The following is a 22,007-nucleotide window of genomic DNA, read 5'->3' on the forward strand; positions in this document are numbered from 1 at the left end:
GGCAAGTGTAGCTTCAGAATCCAAGCAGAAGAAAATGATGAGGATCGTGAGGATCCTCTGGAGGCCTCTGATCCAACTCGCTGCTTTAAGCAGGGTCAGATAGGTCAGGCTCCTCAGGGCTGTGTCCAGCTGAGTTCTGTGTATCACTGTGACACAGGTTCTACAACTTCTCTCACCTCTTCTTTCAGCTTTTCACTACCTTCATTTTGAAAAAAAAATCATGCCACAGTAAAATTAGTGGGTTAGATCAGTGTGAGTGTGAAAAGAATTATTACTTTTTTTTTTTTCCCCACTAAGAATGTGTTCTCTTTTCAATAACTTTTCACATCCACAGATGCTGCTGAGTGCTTGAATGGAGAGTCTCAAGAGTTACAGCTCTGTTTTTTCTTTCACAGAATTTCTACAAATCTGAAATTAACAAGGAGGAGATGTACATCCGCTATATCCACAAGCTTTGTGACATGCACCTGCAGGCTGAGAACTACACAGGTGAGAGAGACATTCCACAGAGTCTGCTTGAACTCCTCATGACATTTTTAACTCTCCTGATGTGATATAATATCTGGCTCATTCTTTTGGAAAGAATTTGCATTAATCACTTATAGCAGTTAGGAAGGCAAGAAGCTGAGGCCCAGTTCCTTTCCTCACATTAAATACTGTCTGTTTATGCCCGCACAACCACATGATTATTGCATTGCACTTCAAATTTTACATTAAAGTGTTCTTTGAAGAAGATGGATTTAAAAAAAAATCACAACAGTGGAATAAAATTTAAAGGAAGATTAGCAAAACCACCATTATATTATCACTTGTCATATTTCCTCGCCTTGTAGTGCTGAGGGAGCACTTGGAACGTGTATGGACTCTAATGCTGTGTTGTCCAAGCTCTGTTTACAGCTGCAGGCCCCAAATCTAGCTACAGATCTGAACATCTGACTGTGCATTTAAATCAAGAAGCTGGTAAAAAGAAACTTGACCATTTGTACCTAAAAATCACGTGCTGCTATTTTAAGTAATTGAATAATTTAATGGTCCTGTAAGAGTTGAGATTTTTTTTGCAAACTATAGATCAGAAATCACAGACTGTGTCAGAAGCAGGTCTGTGACCTTTCAGTATTGACTGTGTTTATTTGCTGTCATTGATTCAGTGCTCCATAATTGCCTTTCCTACAGAGGCTGCATTCACTTTGCTTTTGTACTGTGAGTTGCTTCAGTGGGAGGACAGACCTCTGAGAGAGTTCCTGCATTACCCATCTCAGTCAGAGTGGCAACGTAAGGAAGGTCTGTGCCGTAAGATTATCCATTACTTCAACAAAGGGAAGGTATGCCAACTTCTTCTCTTTTCCAGCAGCTTCCTTCCCTTTTCCTGACTGACTTAGGGCTTGCAAGCCATCATCTCAGTTCAGTAGTCTGGAAGTAAATTTTTTTCAAAAGGGTTTATAGCATGACAAATTGGCTCTCTGGACAAAAAAAAAAAAAAAAAATAGATGAGAAAAGGTATTTCATTATGTATAGCATTTGGAATGGATTAGGGAGGCCAACAGGACAAACATCAGAACATTTTTAAACCTTTAAACCAAGCCTTGGATCAGCTGATGTGGCAGAGTGCTGTTCCTCAGCTTTTGGGGGGCAGGATTGCATTTTGTAGCTGTCTATGCAAACTGCTGTGCTATGACTCATTTGAGAACTTGTTTTGTGCTTAACCTACACATGGAAATGGCAGGCAAATGCTATAAGGGTCTCTTTATTGAAAAAGATTTAAGTCCTTTCAGTGTCGCTTATTTTAAAGTGATTTTCAATTAAAGTGCAATTCCATCCACTGCACAAGAAGAAAATCAATCCATTTCAATTTCATATATTGAGTATGAGTTTGCTACAGTTAATTTTTTTTTTTCAATTACTGCAGAAGTAGATGTTTTAGTCCCTTGTGTCATGGTGTTTTAGGAACATTTCAGAGGTGAACTTTAAAAGTGACATCATCTATTGGAGTATTTTCAAATTTTTCCCTTCTCTAGGAAAATTCCTACGGCTTATGTTCTTGGGACATAACATCTGTATGTGTGCCTTGATTTTGCCAATGACAGTGGCATTAAATACAAATGTGAGTTGGTTCTTATGGGGCTGCCATTATAGATAATTCATTCCTAGTCCTGGTAATAGGAGTTGCATATGGCAGAAACATTTTTTAAAGAACCTGCAAAAGGAAGTCACATTCCTGTGTGAAGGAAGAAATGGCCCATTAATGAGGAAGCAATTTAGATTTTTTTTTTTTTTTTTGTGTATGTGTCTGCCAGAGTTGCTCTTTTGTGGTAACACTGCATATGGTTCTCTCATTTCAGAAATTTTCAGGGATTTTCAGACTGCACTTACAAACAAATAACTGGTTTGTGCAAATATTGCAGTACTGTACTGTCTGACTAGACAGAGATGATAGAGGCACTATGGAAAGCAAGTGAGCCTTTCTTTTTGACAACAACGGGGAATCCATATACACAGTGAAGTAGAGTAAAAATTGACTGATGTAATTAGGCTATAAAACTCCTAACAGATTATAGAGTGTTAACCTCTTGAGGTTTTCTCCCCACTGGATGTTTTTGGAGTTACTTGATTTGTGTTTTAATCCTCCTTTATTACAAATGGTAGCTGAATGATTAACTAATCCACTTAAGCAGTATGTACATCACTCAAACTATGGAAGTGAAAGATGGTGAGAAGCCAAATCCTCCTTTTCAGCACTCTTGTTCTGTGACAGGGAACAGCTCAGGGAATGGAAGAAACCTGCTTCCCTCTACTTGTGTCTGACAGCTTCTTTCTGCACTATCCTGAGATGGTCCCCTCTCATGTTCTGCAGAGCAGGATTTGTTGTTGTCCTTCAGTTGCATTTCCAGAGTTCCATTTCTCATGCTGCTCCTGGCCTCTTCCACCAAGTGAGGGTGTCAAGGCAGAGTGTAAAGGCTGTAAAAATTCTGCATTTGTTTATAGGAGAATTTTCTCAGGATAGGAATAGGAGGGAAGCTGCCCACAAGGGTGTCTTGTGACATGCCAGTGGCACAGCCCGTGGCAGGCCTGGGATGCTGCAGTGGGTGCAGAACTGACTCCCACCCTCAGCAGCGTCAGCAGCAGCCCTGTGCTGGAAAGGAACATGGTGTTCCAAAGCCCTTTTAGCTTTCCCTGGTCATGTGCCCCTTTCTGCTGATTTCTACTATGCTGTGAATTGGTTTGTGGCTCAGCTGGCAGTGTGTGCAAGTACATAACTTAAACTGAAGATATTTTTAACCCTCAGTTACAATTCTGACTGTTAAAACCCAAAAGTTCTCTAGTTGAAGACATCTGTGAATGGAACAGTTTGAACTCTACTGATCATGTTTCTGCACAGCAATAGCTCGAAAGCTACACAGCCCACTTCTGTCCAGTTCACTGCTGGATTTATTAACTGGCAATTCTGAGCAGCTCCCATCGTGGCACTGCAGGGTCTCTTCTCCCTAGTGCAGCCAAGTGCACACAGAGACCCAAAGCAGCATTCCCAAAGCACTTAGTTTTTGATCATGTGCTCCATACCCAACACTTGAAATAATTTCTCTTGTGTACCCTCATGGGAATCATTTCCAAAAGAAATCTGCACATTGGGATGTGAGTAAATAAAGGCTGGCATTCAGAAGGGTTGATTGTCTCTACCTATGCCCCCTTGTGTGCAGTCAGCTGAGAGCTGCTGGTGCCATAGGAGAAAGCTACAAATAAATGCCCTGTGAATGTGGCTTTCAAGTAATACACAACATGCAAATACATCACAGGTCAGCAAAACAGAAAGCACTAATGAGGAAAATTACCAGTGGAGACATCAGGAAGTTATTTGAAGAGGGAAGTGGCACTTGCATGTCGCTTGGAATTACATATTAATTATCTGTACTGTGAAGAGGTTACTCATTAGCATCACAGATTTTAAAATTGAAGCTCCAGTGACTTGGACATCCATTCATTCCTTTTCCTTTCAAATATCTACAAATCATTTTCTCTTTAGGAAGTTACCTGTATGTTGTTTTTCTTCACTTCTCTATCTCACCTTGTATCTGCAGAATACTCAGGTAGCACAGTGGAATTTCTTGGTGTGGAAACTGAAAGAAAGAGAGAGCCTGAGTTAGGATGACAGGAATGGTATCAAGGTTCATGTAGAAGAGGTAGTATATAGCGAAATCAGATGTGGTTATATGTTGTTCATTTAATTGACATCAGAAAAGGAGCATGAAAAGGTTACATCCCTCAGATCACCTGGAGGGAAAACAGCTGGTGAGATTTCTGCTTCTGTCCAGAAGACAGATTAGAGAGTTAGGTAGGCTTTAGTCACAGCATCCCATTTGGAAGTAAAACTGCTCGCATTCTCTGTAGGGAAAAAAAAGCCATTTATTCCTGGCTAGATGTTTTAGAAGTGAACATAGTTCAGCTGAGGAGTGAAAAATCTATGTATAAGAATGTGCTGTAAATCTCTATAAATAATGTGCTGAAACCATATAAAATGCAGTGGTGTTTGAGTTTGCAAATACAAACACTTAACTGACTATGGTTGATCTCAGTTCAGTGGATCAATTTGTGTGTCATGGATTTTGACAACCCACAGCAAAAATCCTGTTAATTTGAGATCACAAATACCTCACTAATATTCAGAGTAATCAAGAAACTGGTCTTTCAGTTCCTTTCCTATTGTGTCTATTGCTTTGATCTAAATAAATCTCAGGCCTTCCATACTCCCAAACTACAAATACTATCAGAATATCCAAATTGATTCTGGTACAATATTTTATTTAGCAAGTTTTTATTGAAACTTTTGTAATTAAATTAAGCTAAAGAGCTGTAGTAAGGAAGTGGTAGTAAGGAGAGAGCAGACACTACAAATGTGAGCTTAAAGGGAAACACTGTAGACTGCCTCATAAATTAAATCAAACAGTAGAGATTCACTTTTTTATGTGAAGGTAGATGTAACCAGAAAAACTGTTTCCATATTAAGTGCTAATATTTTACAAAATTGCTGTTAATGACTGTTTCCAAAAATTTACAATGTTGCTATTAATATTCTTAAAACTTAAGGTGATAGTCTAACTCACACATCAATTTTGTTTTCACTACAGCAGGGTCCCATGTAAAACAACTGGCAAATTAGCCCAGTAATGCATAATAAAACTTAATCCAGTAAAGGTTCAACTGGTGCTCTAAATCCTTTACCATAAGCATGGTAAGAAACAGCCACTCCCCCAAAAGGCTTCCAGTGTGTGCAGGTAAAAGGTAATGGAAGAGGAGATGTCAGTGTAAAACGAGCTCTCCAAAATGCCACTTGAGGTAACAGGAGAGTCTTTCTCTCAGTGTGGGTGTGCCCAAAGTGGGTCTCTGTCCCTCCAGACCTCTGGGATGATGAGTATGGTGTGCTAGGAGAGATCTATTGTGTGGGACTGGGAGCTGAAGAAAAGAGTGTGGCTTTCTGAATATGGATATTGATTCACTGCAGTAATGCAGGTCAGTTCTGAGGATGTTATGTGTATTGGAGTGTTCCCACTGCCTGACAGTTTGTGCTTTCAGTGGGAAGGAGCAGCCTGGGAAGGGGAGCACTTTGCTGGGGAGCCAAGCCCTAACTCTGTACTCCAGGGAGTTCTAGTGCAGGAAGCAAAGGAGCTGTTGGGGGTGGGTTGAAGGGATGTCTAGCACGAAGAAAAATTGTTAGTTTTATTATCTTTCTCCAGATAAGTTCCCAATCTCATAAATGAACTGTCAGAACAAGCAGTATGTGTGTGTAATTTCCACGGAACATATGCCTCTGTTCCCATCTTTTAGAAGGAACTGATCTGCTATTTAATGGAAATGGTTTCACCGCATTGCATTTTCACGTCTAATCTCTGCCATTTCATACCAAATGAATTCCCAGAACTGAGTTTCCATATTGCTCTCAGCTGAGCTGGCAGTAGCATTGTGTTTGCTGTGAGTGTGATTTGCTTTGGCCCCGCAGAGCTGGGAGTTCGGCATCCCGCTGTGCCGAGAACTGGCCATCCAGTACGAGAGCCTCTATGATTACCAGAGCCTCAGCTGGATCCGGGTAAGTGGCAGCACCTTCTCTCCTTGCAGACTCTTACCTCATTCCCCAGAGCATTTTGCTCTCCTCTCAGAGCATTCTGAATTTAAAAAATAATCACATTCCTCAAGGAGCTCCATGCATTCACTGAGACTCCTTACCATTGATTTATATTGATGACTTTGGAGGTCCACTGAAATAATTCCAAGTCTCGTAGCAGTAAAATCCTGTGAGTATATGAAGACAGCACACACATAGAGGAGCTGGGCTTCCTATTGCAATGGCATATTTACATATATTTTTGTATAAAATATTATATTTTTAATACATATTTCATTTTAATTCCAAAATAATCAAGGACAGCTTGTGCCTCAGTGAGATAAGATGAACGAGAGAGAATGAAGAAGACAAATGTTTATGGCATTCTTACCAGTTTACAGGGATCTCGTCCTCTCATACAACCAAACACGTGATGAAATCAGGGCACATTTGCAGCATCGTGCTTTAATCAGAAAAAGCTGAAGTTCCCATTATTATTTAAAAACTTTCCGAATGTGAAAATAGTTCATCTCCTCCTGTCCCCTGGGGTAGCATACACGTATCCAAATTTGAGATTTATGCTGTATGGATACATGCAGTGTTTTAAATTCTCTTTCTAAAAAATCCAGTTTATTTTTATCTGAAGACACCTGTCTAACAAGGTCTGATAAACTGCACTTCTGAACAAACTGTTTTCTCCGAAGTGGCCCCAAAAGAAAGCACGTCACCAGTTTGGCTGTGCACTCTCTGTGCCATTCACATCACCACCACATTCCTTGATGCTTCCTGCAATGACTTTGGGACCTTCTCCTTCCTGGAAAGGGAATTAATGTTTGTGATAACTGACCACAAACCAGGATGCAATATTGCAAGTTAGGGTTCCTTGCAGTGGAAGTAATGGTGTCAAACTGGTTCTTCTCCTTGAAGAGCCACCTTTTGCTACAGTGAAATTCCTGGGAGCCTTTCAGTGGAGGTTCAGTTTGCCAAAGGGTCTGGAAATCCCACACTTCATCTTTATTGGCACAATTCCACAAAACTACTGACTGGAACTAAAAAAAAGTCTTTTTCCTCTTTCCAACCACCTTTTTCTGCCATGTTAAACCTTCTGGTGCACAGAGCTGATGATTTAATTTTGTTTTATCCTTTTTCATGCCCCTCAACTCAATTAAGGCAAACCCAATTAGATGTAATTTTCCAGGCAGTGGTATGGATTTTGGTCTGTAGGAGAGACTAGGACACTGTGAGCCAGGCAACGTGGATCTTAATCTCAGCTTTGTCATTAATTCTGCAAATGCAAAGAAAATTACATGCAAGACCTGTTTAATTTAAAATAAGATAAACCAGGAAAAATTCATATGTCATCTTCTAAAATGTAAAATGAGTATGGTGATATTCTAGTCTGTTCCACCATGTAGACTGGTTTAATTAATAATTTTTATCTTTAACAGAATTTTGGTCTTTTCATAAAAAATTGCAGGGGTGAAAGAGTAATATGATATTTTAATGAGTCTTGAGATGTTAATGTTTTAAGTGCAGCTTTAAGGGTCTGATAGCAGCTATCTCTTTCCTCCACAGAAAATGGAAGCTACCTATTACGACAATATAATGGAACAGCAGCGCTTAGAACCAGAGTTTTTCAGAGTTGGTTTTTATGGTCGAAAATTCCCATTTTTCCTGCGGGTAAGCCAAATTTATACAGGATGTGACAAAGTGACCAGGCTCAGAGTAGCTGTTAAGGCTTTGTATTTTTGTTTTGGAGATATGATGTCTACTATTCAGCATATTTTTTTATGCCTGCACAAATAAAAACATTTTTCTAGCTGAACTGAAGGACACGGTCCACTGGGAATGTTCTTGGGAACAGAGATCAGAAATTTGACTCACGCCACTGTGAATTTTTGATGAACTGCAGATGCAGCACAAATTGCCTCTATATTAAGCAAAATGCTGTATTGCAGCAATGTTGGGTCATTACAACTAATTTTCATCATCTCAAATTATCACACTTTAAAAAAAGTCTCACTTGACAGAATTCTAATCCCAGTCTGATGACTCTTATGCTGTGTGCAAGTGAAAATTTCCTCTGTTTGACAAAAGCCAAACAGCTTCTTTGGACACATCCTCACTTGGAGCTCATTGGTTGCTGGTGTACCAATCCACTTAAAAAGTGAAATTTTCTTCTTTTCCTAATGAGGAATCAAACTTTAAATGGGTATTTGTTTATACAACGTCTTGTTGCTACTTTAGAGCAAGGAAGGAATATAATCTGACAAGTGCTCCAAGAGCTGCCTGCAAATTGATGGCAGATGCCATTGAATGTGACAGGACAAGGTAACTGGAAGCTTTCAAGGACTGGAGGTGCATGGTTTGTGTTCTCTTTGAAGGAATGGCTTGACAAGAGGTGCACCAATCAAGGTACACAGGATGAAGCCATACAAAGCCATACAAAGAGGGCAGCATTTTGAGAGCTGCCCTCTTATACTCCCCTCTGATTATGAAGTTGTTTGTTGGTTTTTTTAACAAAGATTTCAACACTGGGGTTTAATTATAGTCTTTTAATGGAAACACAGGCAGGGATAATAAAGGCAAGTTGAAATTAGTCAAGGAGAAGAAATACCAGTGCATAAAGGGTGATGGTTTCATGTTATTTGAAGGTGAACAGTGCCAGAATCAGAGAATCACAGAATCATTTAGGTTGGAAAAGACCTCCAAGATCATCGATCCAACCTTTGACCAATCACCACCTTGTCAACCAGGCCATGGCACCAAGTGCTACATCCAGTTGTTTCTTAACACCTCCAGGGACAGTGACTTCATCACCCCCCTGGGCAGCCCCTTCCAATGCCTGACAACCCTTTCCATGAAAAAATTCTTCCTGATGTCCAGCCTGAATGTCCCCTGGTGCAGCTTGAGGCAGTTTCTTCTCCTCCTGTCCCTTGTTCCCTGGGAGCAGAGCCCGATCCCCACCTGGCTACCACTTGCTGTCAGGAGTTGTAGTGGGTGAGAAGGTCCCCCCTGAGGCTCCTTTTCTCCAGTCTGAGCCCCTCCTCCCTCAGCTGCTACTCACAGAATTTAGAATGCAGCACCCTGAAGCAGTGTGCAGAAGACCCTGCAGAGGAATCCAAAGAAAGGAGGGATGCTGCAGTGTGAACCTAGAGCTGCCCCATGAAGATTCCAGAGAAAACTGACAATTCCTGGTTTTTATATCTAACAACAAATATTTCAGCAAGTGACAACACAGTCATCATGGCACACAAGCCTTCCTAAATCTGAAGTACTGTCAGTGACTGGAGCTTATATTTTATCTTGTGGATCCTCACTTTTACCTGGGATCCTGCATGGCCAAGATGTTTGACACTGCTTGAGCTTCCTGTGCTCAGCCCTGACTCTTTGCAAAGTGCTGTAACAACGTGGATCCTTGGCTGGAGAAATTACCAGCGAACACAAGCGTACATAATTATAATCCTTGTTAATTCTGCAATTATATTTGGTAGCAGTACTTCTGATAGCAGATTACTAATGTAGCAATCTCATTAAAAGTCATCCTCCTCCTTTCTCTCCCTAATGATCCATACAGCACACACACTGTGGAGCACAGACTAAGCCCATTAGCAGTCACATCAGCATGGATCACACTGTAAAGAGATTGGAAGCAGCTATTCTAGAGAAGAAAAAGATTTACATGGATTTAAAATCTTCAAATGGATACAGGAGTGATTTAAAGTGATCAAATAACTCCAAGCCCTTTTCTCATGTATTTTTCTATTGCTGTATAGCTTAAGACAGAAAATAACCACTTCTTTCTGTATCTTTGATTTTTTAAGACCCTTTGTCTAGAAAAGTCATTGTTCATGTTTCTATGAATTCTGCATCTATTTCTAGCCTTTCTACATAAGTAAATTTAAATTAAAACTGTCCATATCTTCCATCTACCAGAAGTTCAAGTAAGGCCTGACAAACCATGTTTTGAGATCTTGTGCTGGCATCTGTCTGAAGTCTTATTAAATTTAGCTTTGAGGTGTTTTCAGGGCATTATTTTTAGAATCACAATAACTTTATTTATAGGCTTACAGTTTTCTAGATTGCTGCAATCAAAAGCTAAAACAGAGAAAGCAGTAAGTGTCATGAAGAGATTCACCTTCAAACATGGGTTCACTCCAAATTTAATAATAGCTGCAAAGTTTGAGCATTACAGACTGAACTGTCAAGATTCATCATGTGATTCTTCTCCCAGTCCATTGGTTGCTGTGACTGATGCATACAAAGTGACACATGTCACAGTCAGAACAGGAAATCCTTTCCATAAAGTTGAAATGCAAAGCCAAAGATAACTGAACTCCTTGGCTGTGTTTTATGATCTGGTTTTGCTACTTTCCCTTCGATTTTGCTACCAAGATCAAGAACTGCTTGGCCACATCCCCTTTCAAGAGCAATTAAAAACAAATTCTTGAATATACTGCAGCCTCTAAATGCAAGAAATAAAAGGCTGTTCTTGTTTATTAATTTTTTAAATTGCTTTAGAAAGGTGAAAACCCTCCCTGTTATTCTAGTTATTATACGTATGAGAGTTTAAACTACCAAAATTAGAGAATTTGCCTGCTTTGCTTGGTCTTGCACTAGGAGATATTAATACTGATGAAAATTGTGGTTTGTGTGAGGGTTAAGACACTGGAATACAATCTTCCTGACACTAAGGAATTTAGAAATACTGAATTGTGCTGTTTGGAGTTAAGAGATTGCTCAAAAAGCATCCAAGAACTCTGCACAAGTGGTTTAATGCCTCAAGAGTCATCTAAATGCAGCTTTCCATTATTAGCAGAAATAAAATTTTGTTCATCACGAGGAAAGTGCTTTTAGGGCTGAAGGGGAATTTGTTAAGTGGCCACTGAGAATTCTTGGTAAAGCTTTTCTGTATTACTGTACTATTGACAGGGGAGTTCCTGAGCATGTATTGTTCAACACCATCAGAGCTGGGTTGTATGGCTGTAATAATACAGCAGTGATTAAACAGTGTTTTTTGTGAATAGTTTGTTGCAACTTCTCTCTAAGGAGAACTGATAAAATGATAAACATATATCTCCCTCTGTTCTATCAGAACCTCAGGACTTTTATCCATCTGGTATAAATAGTATTTGAAGCAGCTTTCCCAGCGTAGAGCAGCCAAGCTGGTGACTTAAGTTTCAGTTGATACGTTTCAGTATAGTCCAATTAAAAATAGTGCCTTTTCTGAAAAGCAGGTAAGAAGGGACCACAGGACTGAATGCTGGGTGTGCCTGAATCAGAGGCATTGTGCTGTTCAGAGATCAGTGGAATAGTCTCCTCATTCTTCATAAAATACATTGTAAAGAAAAAGGAAACGATAAAATACATGAACTCTCACATTAGCAGATTGCCACTGTCATTTATCTTTGGTTTTGAAGAAAACATTTGAAGTGAGATAGAAGTCAAGAGAATTTAACTTACTTTTAAGGACACTAATTTATGCTTGTCCTTCTTGCAGAACAAAGAATATGTGTGTCGGGGCCACGACTATGAGAGGCTGGAAGCCTTCCAGCAGAGGATGCTGAGCGAGTTCCCCCAAGCCATTGCAATGCAGCACCCAAACCACCCCGATGACTCCATATTGCAGTGTGATGCCCAGTGTATCCTTCTGTGAAAGGGCAGACTCTCCCTGGAGCTGGGGCAGAGCACAGAGGCAGAGCTGGATATGGACAAAACCAGACCCTGTCTGCAGCAGACAGTAACTGGTTTGCTGTGCGACATGGTGTTGGAGAGAGCAGTGAATTTTTATTCAGGGAGTAATGCAGATCATGTTCCATGTAGAAGGGAAAGGGCTGTGCTTGGTCATATCCATGTTCTAATGCTTTACCAACAGCACTGGTGTCACACACAGTGTGTGTCCTTAGGAGTATTCCTGATATCTTCTCTTGGCCAATATTTTGTTGGGAACATATACTAGTTCCAAAGCACTATTTTCTATTCTGCTTATTTTTCTTACATCAGTATTTTACTTTTTAGCAATTTCCTTTTCTTTAAAACTGTTGAACCTTTTTATACCCAAGGCTTTGAATCTCATTCTTCTCACTGGTCACCTGTACTGGAATTTGGCACACCCGGTACAATGCTCAGTGCATTTAAGGACTGAACCACATCACATTTAAGGGGACTGCAGGGACTTTGGAGAGCTTAGTCATGGAACCTGCACTATTTGGCTTCTGAGAGAACAGCATGGATTCTGTGCAGGATTTGAACCATAATGTCACTGTCAGCAAATGGAGCCTCCTGTGTGGTTGCTGTTTCCTATCTGTCTTTCCTAACACATGGATAAAGCTTTCTTTGACTGCACAATTACCAGATTTACAGATCTATGCAGTGACTCCCATCCCAGACAATATAGACGTGCTGCAAATGGACCGTGTCCCTGATCGCATCAAGAGCTTTTACCGCGTCAACAACATCCGCAAGTTCCGCTACGACAGACCCTTCCACAAGGGCCCCAAGGACAAGGAGAACGAATTTAAGGTAGAAGTAGCAAATAAGCTGTGTTTAAGTGTTCATCTCTTCAAGGTGAATACTGTCTTGTTATTTTATGCTGATGGAGCCTTTTAGGTAATCCTGATTTGATAGCCAAAGATACTACAGTAACTCAAGTAACAGGTTAAATCCATGTTCTGATTGAATATTGTTGAGTTCTGACCTGCTTAAAGCATTGTCCAGTTTAAAGGTGTGTTATTTTAGTGCCTGGAGACACTGTTTGGCTGCACTTTTTTTTTATTACTGACACTTAGGTCTACAATGTCTTTTTGGGTCCCATGACACAACTGGTGATTGGACGAGTTTTAAAAATTAATAGAAATGTTGAATGTGTTATTTCAAGCATACTGAATTCCTGTTTTGTTGTTTAAGTGACTTTCAGGGAGACCTTCTACAGAATTAATGCTTGGGAGGTTAATGCATTCTTTTCTGAGCCTTGCCCCCTTTGCACTTGTAGTAAGAGTACAGAGGATGTGGTTGTGATTCACTGTTCCTCACAGCCTCAATTACTCCTTGCAGAGCTTGTGGATTGAACGCACCACTCTGACCCTGACTCACAGTTTGCCTGGGATCTCTCGTTGGTTTGAAGTGGAGAGAAGAGAGCTGGTAACATTCATAATTCCTATAATAGGGGGTTGAAATGATGAATTACTGAGGACATGGGATAGGCAGCTTAAAACTGGTTGGGCTGAAATCTTGCAGTTTAAAATGGTGTTTACCAAGGGTTAAATACATCCTTTTTCTACCACTTCATCTAAACAATGGCTGAATGGAACCAGGGGAATTGTATTAGCTAACAGTATAATGGAGACAGTGCCAAAAGGATGGAATAATTACATTGCTGCCATGTCTTCGGTATATAGAAAGACATCTATTATTGCAACTGAGTGACCTGAAATCCAGCACTGCCAACAGTGGAGTTTGTTAATGTAGCTAATTTTCTACAAAGCAGTAAAAGTGAAGGGAGCTCACTGAACAATCCTGGAGTACCATTTTATTACAAGGAAGATAATAAATCTCAGTGAAGTGTCCATGGAATTAAAGTATATTTTATTGCCTTTGAGGTTGAAGTAAGTCCTTTGGAAAATGCCATTCAAGTGGTTGAGAACAAAAACCAGGAGCTGAGGACACTGATAAGCCAGTACCAGCATAAACAAATGCATGGCAACATTAATCTTCTCAGCATGTGTCTGAACGGAGTGATTGATGCCGCCGTTAACGGGGGAATTGCGCGGTACCAGGAGGTGAGCCAGGCTCTGCTTCTCATTGAGTATCACCCTTCCTCAGTTTTATTTGCATTTCTGTTTCAATTACAGTATGGCTTAATAAGATAAGGAATTCTCATGTGTATTATCTAAAGATGGGGTTACACCCCCTACTTGGTTATTCTGCTTCAGTGCTTGCATAGCCACATGTAAGGAGGCTCCAGGGGTGGAGCTGGGATCTCACATGGAAATAGGTACAGGTAACAGTGGGGTTTCTCAAAGATGACACTTGGCTTACCTGCAAGTCCTTGGCAGGTAAAACAGCAAAGCAGCTTTTTTAATACTGCTCACATTATAGATTCATTTTGCAATAGAGGCTGAGGGACTGGTGGTAACTGATTAGGTCTGGAATCAGGAAAAACCACTAATTCATGCTACTGAACCATTATCTTTGCTGATGGGCTAATTTCTCATTGTAGAAGTAAAATGATGTTAAATACAATATGTTATCCAGCATAATCTCTGGCAAGCTGTTACTTAAACTGAGCATTGTAAAAGGTTTAGGGTAAAATACTGAAAAATTGCAGCAGTGGTTCAGGGGTTTGGGATGGCTCGCAACAGAGCCAGGGAGCGAATGCTCTTCAGGCTTTACATTAGTTGCCAACTTACTCACTAAATTCCTTTAGCTTTAGGCAGTTATGTGAAGGAAACTATAAAATTCAAATAACTGGAAGATACAAGGCTTAGTGGTATTGCTCATCACTGTCACAGGGGGAAACTTGGTCAGAGTCATGATTCAACAGAATCATTTCAGCTGCCAAGCCCATTTTCTCTGCATCCCAGAGTGCTATAAAACAATAAAATTAAGCTCTGCTGTTACCGTAATATATTTTTTGTTTTCCTAAGATTTTTGGACCTTTTCCTTTCATCCTTTGACTCCAATTTATGATGAAACATCTTCCCATAAGCAAAAGGCACTTTATTTTTTCTTCTTCCTGCAGGCCTTTTTTGATAAGGATTATATCACAAAGCACCCCGGAGACGCAGAAAAGATCACCCAGCTCAAGGAACTCATGCAGGAACAGGTACTATTTTTCAGGTGCAGTGGGACAGTGCTACATTGTCTAGATTCATCAGCAGTCAGTCTAAACATCAGATCCAACTGATTCATTCAGAAGTAAAGATTTTTGGTACAGGAGATCTAAATACATTCCAACAAAAAACGAGGGAAGTGGTCAATGCGATTATGACAAGTCACTCACCTTATGGGATGTGAGGTGAAGCTCAGCTGAAAGTACATTAATTTTGTTTTCTACGTTTATTATCCAACAGACATCTTGCTACATTTCAAGCCTGCCATTCATTTTTGGCATTTTGAACTATGCCTTCCTAGCAAATTTCAAAGATAATCGGAGGCAGGACAGGTCAGGCTTGAGATTAAAGTGGCAGAGCCACATATAAAAACTTAATGCCTATTTATATTATCTGCAGTTTTATTTTTCCATAGTGTCTCCTTGAAACATCTTGGTAGATAAAGCTGTGGGATGCTTTGATGGGAATGAAATCAGATAATCAAATCCCTCTTAACTGAAAGTTTGGAAAGATATACCCCATTAAACAATGTGCCCAAATGTGAACAGAGCTACTAGGCTTGTTCTTCAACAAATCACTGAATTGCATTTCAGATTCCCCATCTGTAAAATAATGCTTATCTCCCTTCAATCCTCAGGAGGTGTTTGAAGATTAATTAGTTATTGTTTGTAGAGACTTTGGATCATGTAGGGAATTACATACATCTTAAGCCTCCTATCATTGCTATTTTCTTTCATCTGAGACCTTATATAATCTCATTCAATCATTAAAATTATATGTTTGACCTTTGAAAAAGTGACCTTTAGAAGTAACTAATGAGGAACAGGAGGAGTGACTGCTGCTGTTCATCTCAATTATCAGAAACTCCTTTTAGAAGTCTCTGCTGGCAGCTCAGACCCTGTCCCTGGCACTGGCAGGAGTTTTTGTCGCAGGGCATTATCTGTGTGAGGGCATAATGCTGTTCACTCTGCAGAGAGAATCTAGCTCTTTTTTTTTTTTTCAGTTATCTCCTAAGAAAAGCAATGAAACATGACATAAATGTACTTGTCTCACACTTAAATATTTGTTGGAGTAGTATGAACTTGCCAGGACTCCAAGGCTTGCTTAATTACCAGCAGTTTTGTAATGGAGCGTTGCATATTCCTTGCACATTGCCAGAACTGCAGGACAGACTCCTGTTCTCTCTCTTAGACACAATTTATTTGGGTTTCTGATGTTGCATTTTCTTTTTCACAGGTACATGTCCTAGGAGTGGGTCTGGCAGTCCATGAGAAATTTGTACACCCCGAAATGCGTCCCCTGCATAAGAAACTGATAGATCAGTTCCAGATGATGCGGTCCAGTCTGTACCATGTAAGCCAACAGTCACTTTTCCATTTTTGAATTATGATTAAACATCTGTCAGTTGCAGAAATGTTCACAAAGTAACTGGGCAGATACAGCATTGATTGAACCTACTGGACTGCCAAATTACCAAAGGAATTCTTGACTTTTATGCAAGAAGGCAGTAGTAGAAAATATGTTACCTTGGCCTTTCAGCAAGAATTGTTAATATTTGTATGTTCTTTGTCATATCACAGAGCAATTGTAAAGCTTAATTTTCAGTTGCTATTTCACATAGCAGAAAATTATGTAAGACCAAGGAAGATTACCAGGAGGTGTTGGATGTTCTCTTCAAAAGAAGTGTCATAACTGGAAGTAGCATGAATGAAGAAAATTTGCAGTTTTCCATGACTGACTTAGCTGAAGTGTTTGTTGTGCAGGAGTTGCCTGGTTTGGATAAGCTGAGCCCAGCCTGTTCTGGCTCCAGCACCCCCCGCAGCAACGTGCTGGTGTCCCACGGCCCCATGAGCCCAGAGAGCATCAAGCTGATGCATCGACACAGGTAACCCCCTCTTCTTCCCAAACATCCAGGGGCTCTGCTCACTGTTCCACCAAGGTTCCAGGATCTAAGGAGTGCTTAGCAGTACTGCAGGAGGGGCAGCATGAGTTTAGGCAGAAGTGCCTTTTGTCTTCATTCAGTGCTAATTATTGAAGTTGGAGAATTGGAATAAGAAAGTTGAGAAATCCAACTTGCAGCAAATGCTGAACACCTCCAGGTGTGACTCCATCACTTTCCTTACTGTAGAGGCAGAAACACAGATCTGCTACTCAGTTCTCCAGACTCAATCTGACCTCAGAGGTCTCAACCTCTCCTACTTCTGTTGCACCAACAGCAAATATCTGGGTCCTTATCTACCATAAAAGGAAAATTGTATGGCTTGTTTTAGAACCCCATTCAATATGTACCCATTTTGAAGAATCAAAATTGTTAACATCATTATTTTTATAATTCTGACCAAATCAGAAGCCAAATACAAGAAAGGCAGCCATGATGTTTTGATCAGTACATCAAAAAATGACCCTGTGGTGCTTTTTCAAACTGAATGCCCATATATTAAATCTGAGATAATGACAGAGGATAAAAATTGGCATTACAAGGACAAAATAGTGAATTTTATATCCAGCCAACACTGCTTATTTGAAAATGCTAATTGCTCTTCTGTGTTTATTTTTCTTATTGGGTCACTATATTTTAGCTGGTTTTAAAGGCTGGCACAAAAAGCTGTGGAAAGTTGGTCCATGAATTCAGGATGGTGACATCCTTTATGCTATTAAAACTGAGTAGCTTATACTGCTCCTATGGCTTAGCAGTTGATAAACAGTGTCTGGGGATAACATTTTTTTTCCTCAAAATTCCTCACTTTGTAAAGGCATTTTTAGGTTTTAGGACAAACTAGGGAAATGCTGTAGTGTACAATGTATTTGTGTGTGGTTCAGAGTGACAAAGAAAAGTTCATTCCCTGAGGGAGATCAGGGTACAGCCTGCACACCAGCTGGGCTGTATAAATTTACTGTCAGCTGCAAAATTGCCTTCAACTGTAATGCTGAGGGCCAGTGTATGCAATAAGGAAAACTGGATTTTGACCTGTGTGTCTTGTGCTTGGATTCCTTCGGAATGTTTTTCTTAAGCTGCTCCCACTCACTGAGCATTTAAAATGAGCGTGGTTTCAGTGTGTTCTGTTATAAACAAAACAAATATGCACCCAAGGTCATGATGTGATGTTACCCTGGGTTTGGGTTCTGAAATTCAACATCCTATGTACTATTCTGTTTTACCTGTAATCTTCTTGTCACCTCTTTCATATTTACCCACATTTATGGATTTGTTTGAGCTTATTTGGCCTTTTCAAAAGTGTTTGACATGTAGAGGTGACCTAAAGCAGCAGGTACTTACTAGTTAGGAAAAAAAATCAGACTTCACAAACAGGTTTAAAAAATAATTATGCCCTTGCTCTGTTTCTTTTCCAGCCCACTGAACATGCTTGGTTCAGTCCGACACTCCTCATCCTCTCTGTCGTCGCACACCTCCAGTGAAACAGGAAACCTGGTTATCCTGACAGACAGCTCTGTGGGGGAGACTGCTGAGGATATGTACCACATGCAGGTACAGCTCCAGCACAGCCAGGAGCGGTGGCTGGGAACAGCACGGAACATGTTCCAGAGGGTTTTGCTTAGGAGAAGTTCACTTTACCTGTGCACATGCTTGGATCTATCTGTGATACTTTTTTCAAATAACTGAATAGGTAGAATCTAACATTGTTCAAGAAATATGATGGCAACTCACTAGATTAACTTTGGGAAGAAATCTCCTGTGTTTGTACAGTGACTGTGGTACTGCAGTCCAAGGTCACCCTGCTGCTTTCAGAAAGTGAGATTTTTGCCCCATTTGGTTTACCTGCCCCTTTGAACATGTGCAGTTAGTGTTGCTCTTGGTCTGGGGAGGTGGAACAAGTCCCACAGTCCTGAGTGCAGGTTAACAGTGGCCTGCACTGAAGCTGGGCAGAGGCTGCCCTGGCTCATCCGAGACAGGTAAATCCCTAAGGCACTGATGTGCTCAGGTCTCTCTCGATGGTTTCTCTGCCTCCTGCAGCTTGTTTATCCTAAGCCCAGGTACCAAGGCTCAGTCACCAATGTCTCTGTTTTATCCTCATCCCAGGCTAGTCCTTCCACCTCCAGCCTGAGCTCCACTCACTCAGCACCATCCCAGATGATTAACTCTGCCCCTTCCAGCGCTCGAGGTAAGCATGGACAGGCCCTGATGGGGGGCACCTGCAGGTGTTCTCTAAACCTGGCAACCTTGCTGACTTACAGGTGAAACACCACCTACATTGACATGTAACACTGTTTCTCTTTTTGGACATGTAAATACCTCTTCAATACTTTTTCTTTACAAATGGTTTCATTCCCTATTTAAGCTTTTTTTCATCCATATTTCAAATGTATCTCTAATACATGCTGGTTTCAGGCGGTTGAATTTCATAATGATTTCCATTGTTCCACCACAAAATTGTGGCAGGCAGTCTAGAGGAAAACAAGTCCTTGGTATAGTACTTAAAAGAGATCATCAAGACAAAGGCAAAGAAATAATTTTACAAGCTTAAAGACATTATGACAAAAAAGGACTTGAGGCACTTTAGCAGAAACATATGTATACAAAAGTAGATGTATAGGATGAATGTTGAAAGATATTAATTTTAAATAATGGAGATAAAGAAAGGCTTCCCTGCTGGGAAATTCTAGAAGAAAGGAAAAATATAAAAGCAGACTCTGTGGGTACTCATATTGCCTTTGTGTTACAGTAGCTGGTATTGATACTGATAATCATTTTCTTCCTCAGCTGAAGCAAAACCACTCTGTGTGATCTCCTGACTTTTGTAACTTCTCTTCAAGGTTTTCAGTTTTTTCCTCTCATTTTGGATTCTCAGTTGCAGGTTCTACACCTCCTTTCACAGGCATCTGAAGAAGGTGTCCAGGATACAGTCCGAGATAAAGGCTGATATTTAAATCTTACCCCTTTTTCCACATAGGGGAATTCTGAGTCTCCTGATGGAGAGGGAACATGGAGAAGAGCCCTTTCTCTCAAGCAGTCTTGGGGCTTTTTTGCTCCATCTGCCAGTAAAATCCTAATTGACTGGCTGTTGTTATGACACAGATGCAGCAAGGTGATTTAATTGAGGGATCAGATGGAGTAGAAAGGTGAGAAGTGAACATCTTCAAATAAAGGCAAATAGCTGCACTAATTACCAAAGGCTGGAAGGAAAATAATGACAAACAGTAACCAGGTGAAACTGGAATAACAGGAGAGGGAAGATGGAACTGAGGAGAAGGCTATCATGTTAGGAGGATGTCCCTAAGTGGATGTGCCTCAGCTGGCATGTGAATCTTTGGGGGGATCTGAAGGCTTTAGTGCTGTACTGTTTCATGCTGTTTTCCACTTTAGAAGTCCAGCGACAGGCTCACAGTGACAGGCTGTGACAGGCTGTGACAGTCTTTCTGAGCCTGATGACTGCAAAGCATCACCAGCTTCCCTCTTTACGGTATTATTCACTGTTGCTTAGAAACCAACGTGATGAATGCTCCAAAACGTCTGGGCTGCTGGGTGAGCCAACAGCACCTCCCAGGGATGGGACCCAGACAAATTTCAAATGGGAAACAGTAAGAGAAGTAATGAGTTTGAAAAATATGTATATAGCCTGTGATACAACATTCGTTCTCTGCTGTTCTATTAACTATTTAGATTAGGTGAGCACAGCATTCAGACATTACCCACTCATGGGATTTCACTTCTAGTAAGGTCCCAGATGTAATCTGTGTTTCCCAGTGTGCCAGTCACTGTCCTGGTTATTACAACACTGCTGTTGGAAATGGAGCTGTTCCTAATGAGAAAAAGCCCTTACACTTAAATTCCACTGTGGTAATGCAGCCGTGTTCTTTTCCTTGGTGATTCTTCCTTTTGTTTTGCTTTTTAACTGGGTGAATTTGATGCTTGTGAAAATGAGACCAGTATCACTGGCTGGAGCAAGGTACTTCGCAGACATGACAAGTGCAGCTCTGCCAATGCACCTCTATCCTTTTTTTTTTTCCCTTTTTTTTTTTTTTTTTTTTTTTTTTTTTGGTATTTATTTATATTCTTTTTAATTTAGCGCTGGTGAAAGGTGCTGGATTGACACCACTGGAGGCTGAAGCCCTCTATTTACCCACAGAGCAGATACAGCATGGGCGGCAGCTGTGCAAGTTCCCCCACGCTGCCCCCACCCATGTGCCTCATCTCTGTCCTGGAGGGACCACCTCTAGAGGTGAGAGGATAGTTCAGTCTCCATGACCCATCCAACCCCTGGCCTTTCTGCTGAGACTGCCAACAAAGCTACAAGAGTCATGATGCTGCAGCTGAACACTTGCCAGATGGGAAGTGGACAAAGGCCAACAATTCATTTCAAAAAGGCCACCTAAATTTATCAACTTAACATCTTTGCCACCTGTGGCTTTAACCTGAGCATGGTTGGGTAGGATTTCTAGGGTTTAGCTTGATTTTTAAATGCTTCTCTCCTTGATTCAAATGATAATGCAGGTACTTAGACCATCTTCTCTGTTTTACTACAGAGTCCTTTCCTGAGGAGATGGGTATCTTTATAACAAATTAGTTCCATCAGTGACCAAAGGAAGCCATGGCCTTTTGTCTTAAGAATCCAGCAGGAATTTAAATTTTTCTCCACTTCCAAAAAATTACCCTTTTATGGATCTTTAAAACAGCAACAGAGGTGATTCTTTGGCTTATCCAAAGAAAATAACTAAACTATTAATCTCTAAAGAATTTTTAAAGGATAGTCATCAGGAAAGTTGATCAATTATTTTATCACTGAACTACAGATTAAGGCATCAAAATTTACACTAGTTATAATATACACAAGTTACAGCAGAAGTCTGATAGAACTGAACTCAGAACACTGCAAGAATTTGCTAATTCTGTGCTAACAATAGACATTAGTAGTTACTCATTATTACAAGTATGTATCTCTCAGTTTTCACCTGGCTTGACCCTGAGTAGTTTCTTCCCTGTCAGGGAAGCACCACTGTTGTTGTGTAAAAGGTCAGTAGGAAATTCAGTTGGTTTGGCTTCATCTGAGGTGGCTCATGAGGCACTGCTGAACTTTACTGCAGTTAAAAGATTACAAAAGCCAGGGTTCAGAAAGCAAAAAACTAAC

General features: G+C 40.5%; 1 protein-coding gene and 1 long non-coding RNA gene across 4 annotated transcripts in view; one reads left to right on the forward strand and one right to left on the reverse strand.

Annotated features, from left to right (window-relative positions):
• DOCK3 (dedicator of cytokinesis 3) overlaps positions 1 to 22,007 on the forward strand; it is a 183,947-nt gene that overhangs the window by 149,288 nt on the left and 12,652 nt on the right. Inside the window, exons 37-50 of the mRNA XM_053989064.1 lie at positions 396 to 489; positions 1,174 to 1,322; positions 5,990 to 6,076; positions 7,667 to 7,771; positions 11,592 to 11,733; positions 12,447 to 12,613; positions 13,145 to 13,231; positions 13,690 to 13,869; positions 14,832 to 14,915; positions 16,159 to 16,275; positions 16,686 to 16,807; positions 18,274 to 18,409; positions 18,962 to 19,043; positions 20,949 to 21,101. Coding sequence (XP_053845039.1) covers positions 396 to 489; positions 1,174 to 1,322; positions 5,990 to 6,076; positions 7,667 to 7,771; positions 11,592 to 11,733; positions 12,447 to 12,613; positions 13,145 to 13,231; positions 13,690 to 13,869; positions 14,832 to 14,915; positions 16,159 to 16,275; positions 16,686 to 16,807; positions 18,274 to 18,409; positions 18,962 to 19,043; positions 20,949 to 21,101 — 1,705 coding nt within the window. The remainder of the gene's footprint in view (positions 1 to 395; positions 490 to 1,173; positions 1,323 to 5,989; positions 6,077 to 7,666; positions 7,772 to 11,591; positions 11,734 to 12,446; positions 12,614 to 13,144; positions 13,232 to 13,689; positions 13,870 to 14,831; positions 14,916 to 16,158; positions 16,276 to 16,685; positions 16,808 to 18,273; positions 18,410 to 18,961; positions 19,044 to 20,948; positions 21,102 to 22,007) is intronic.
• LOC128813724 (uncharacterized) overlaps positions 1,100 to 22,007 on the reverse strand; it is a 37,447-nt gene continuing 16,539 nt past the window's right edge. For all 3 annotated transcript variants that reach the window (XR_008439140.1, XR_008439141.1, XR_008439142.1), the window contains exons 3-4: positions 4,027 to 4,112; positions 1,100 to 1,460 (exon numbers count right to left, since the gene is read on the reverse strand). This is a non-coding gene — a long non-coding RNA (uncharacterized LOC128813724). The remainder of the gene's footprint in view (positions 1,461 to 4,026; positions 4,113 to 22,007) is intronic.

Source organism: Vidua macroura, chromosome 13, assembly GCF_024509145.1.
Source record: "Vidua macroura isolate BioBank_ID:100142 chromosome 13, ASM2450914v1, whole genome shotgun sequence".
NCBI lineage: Eukaryota > Metazoa > Chordata > Aves > Passeriformes > Viduidae > Vidua > Vidua macroura.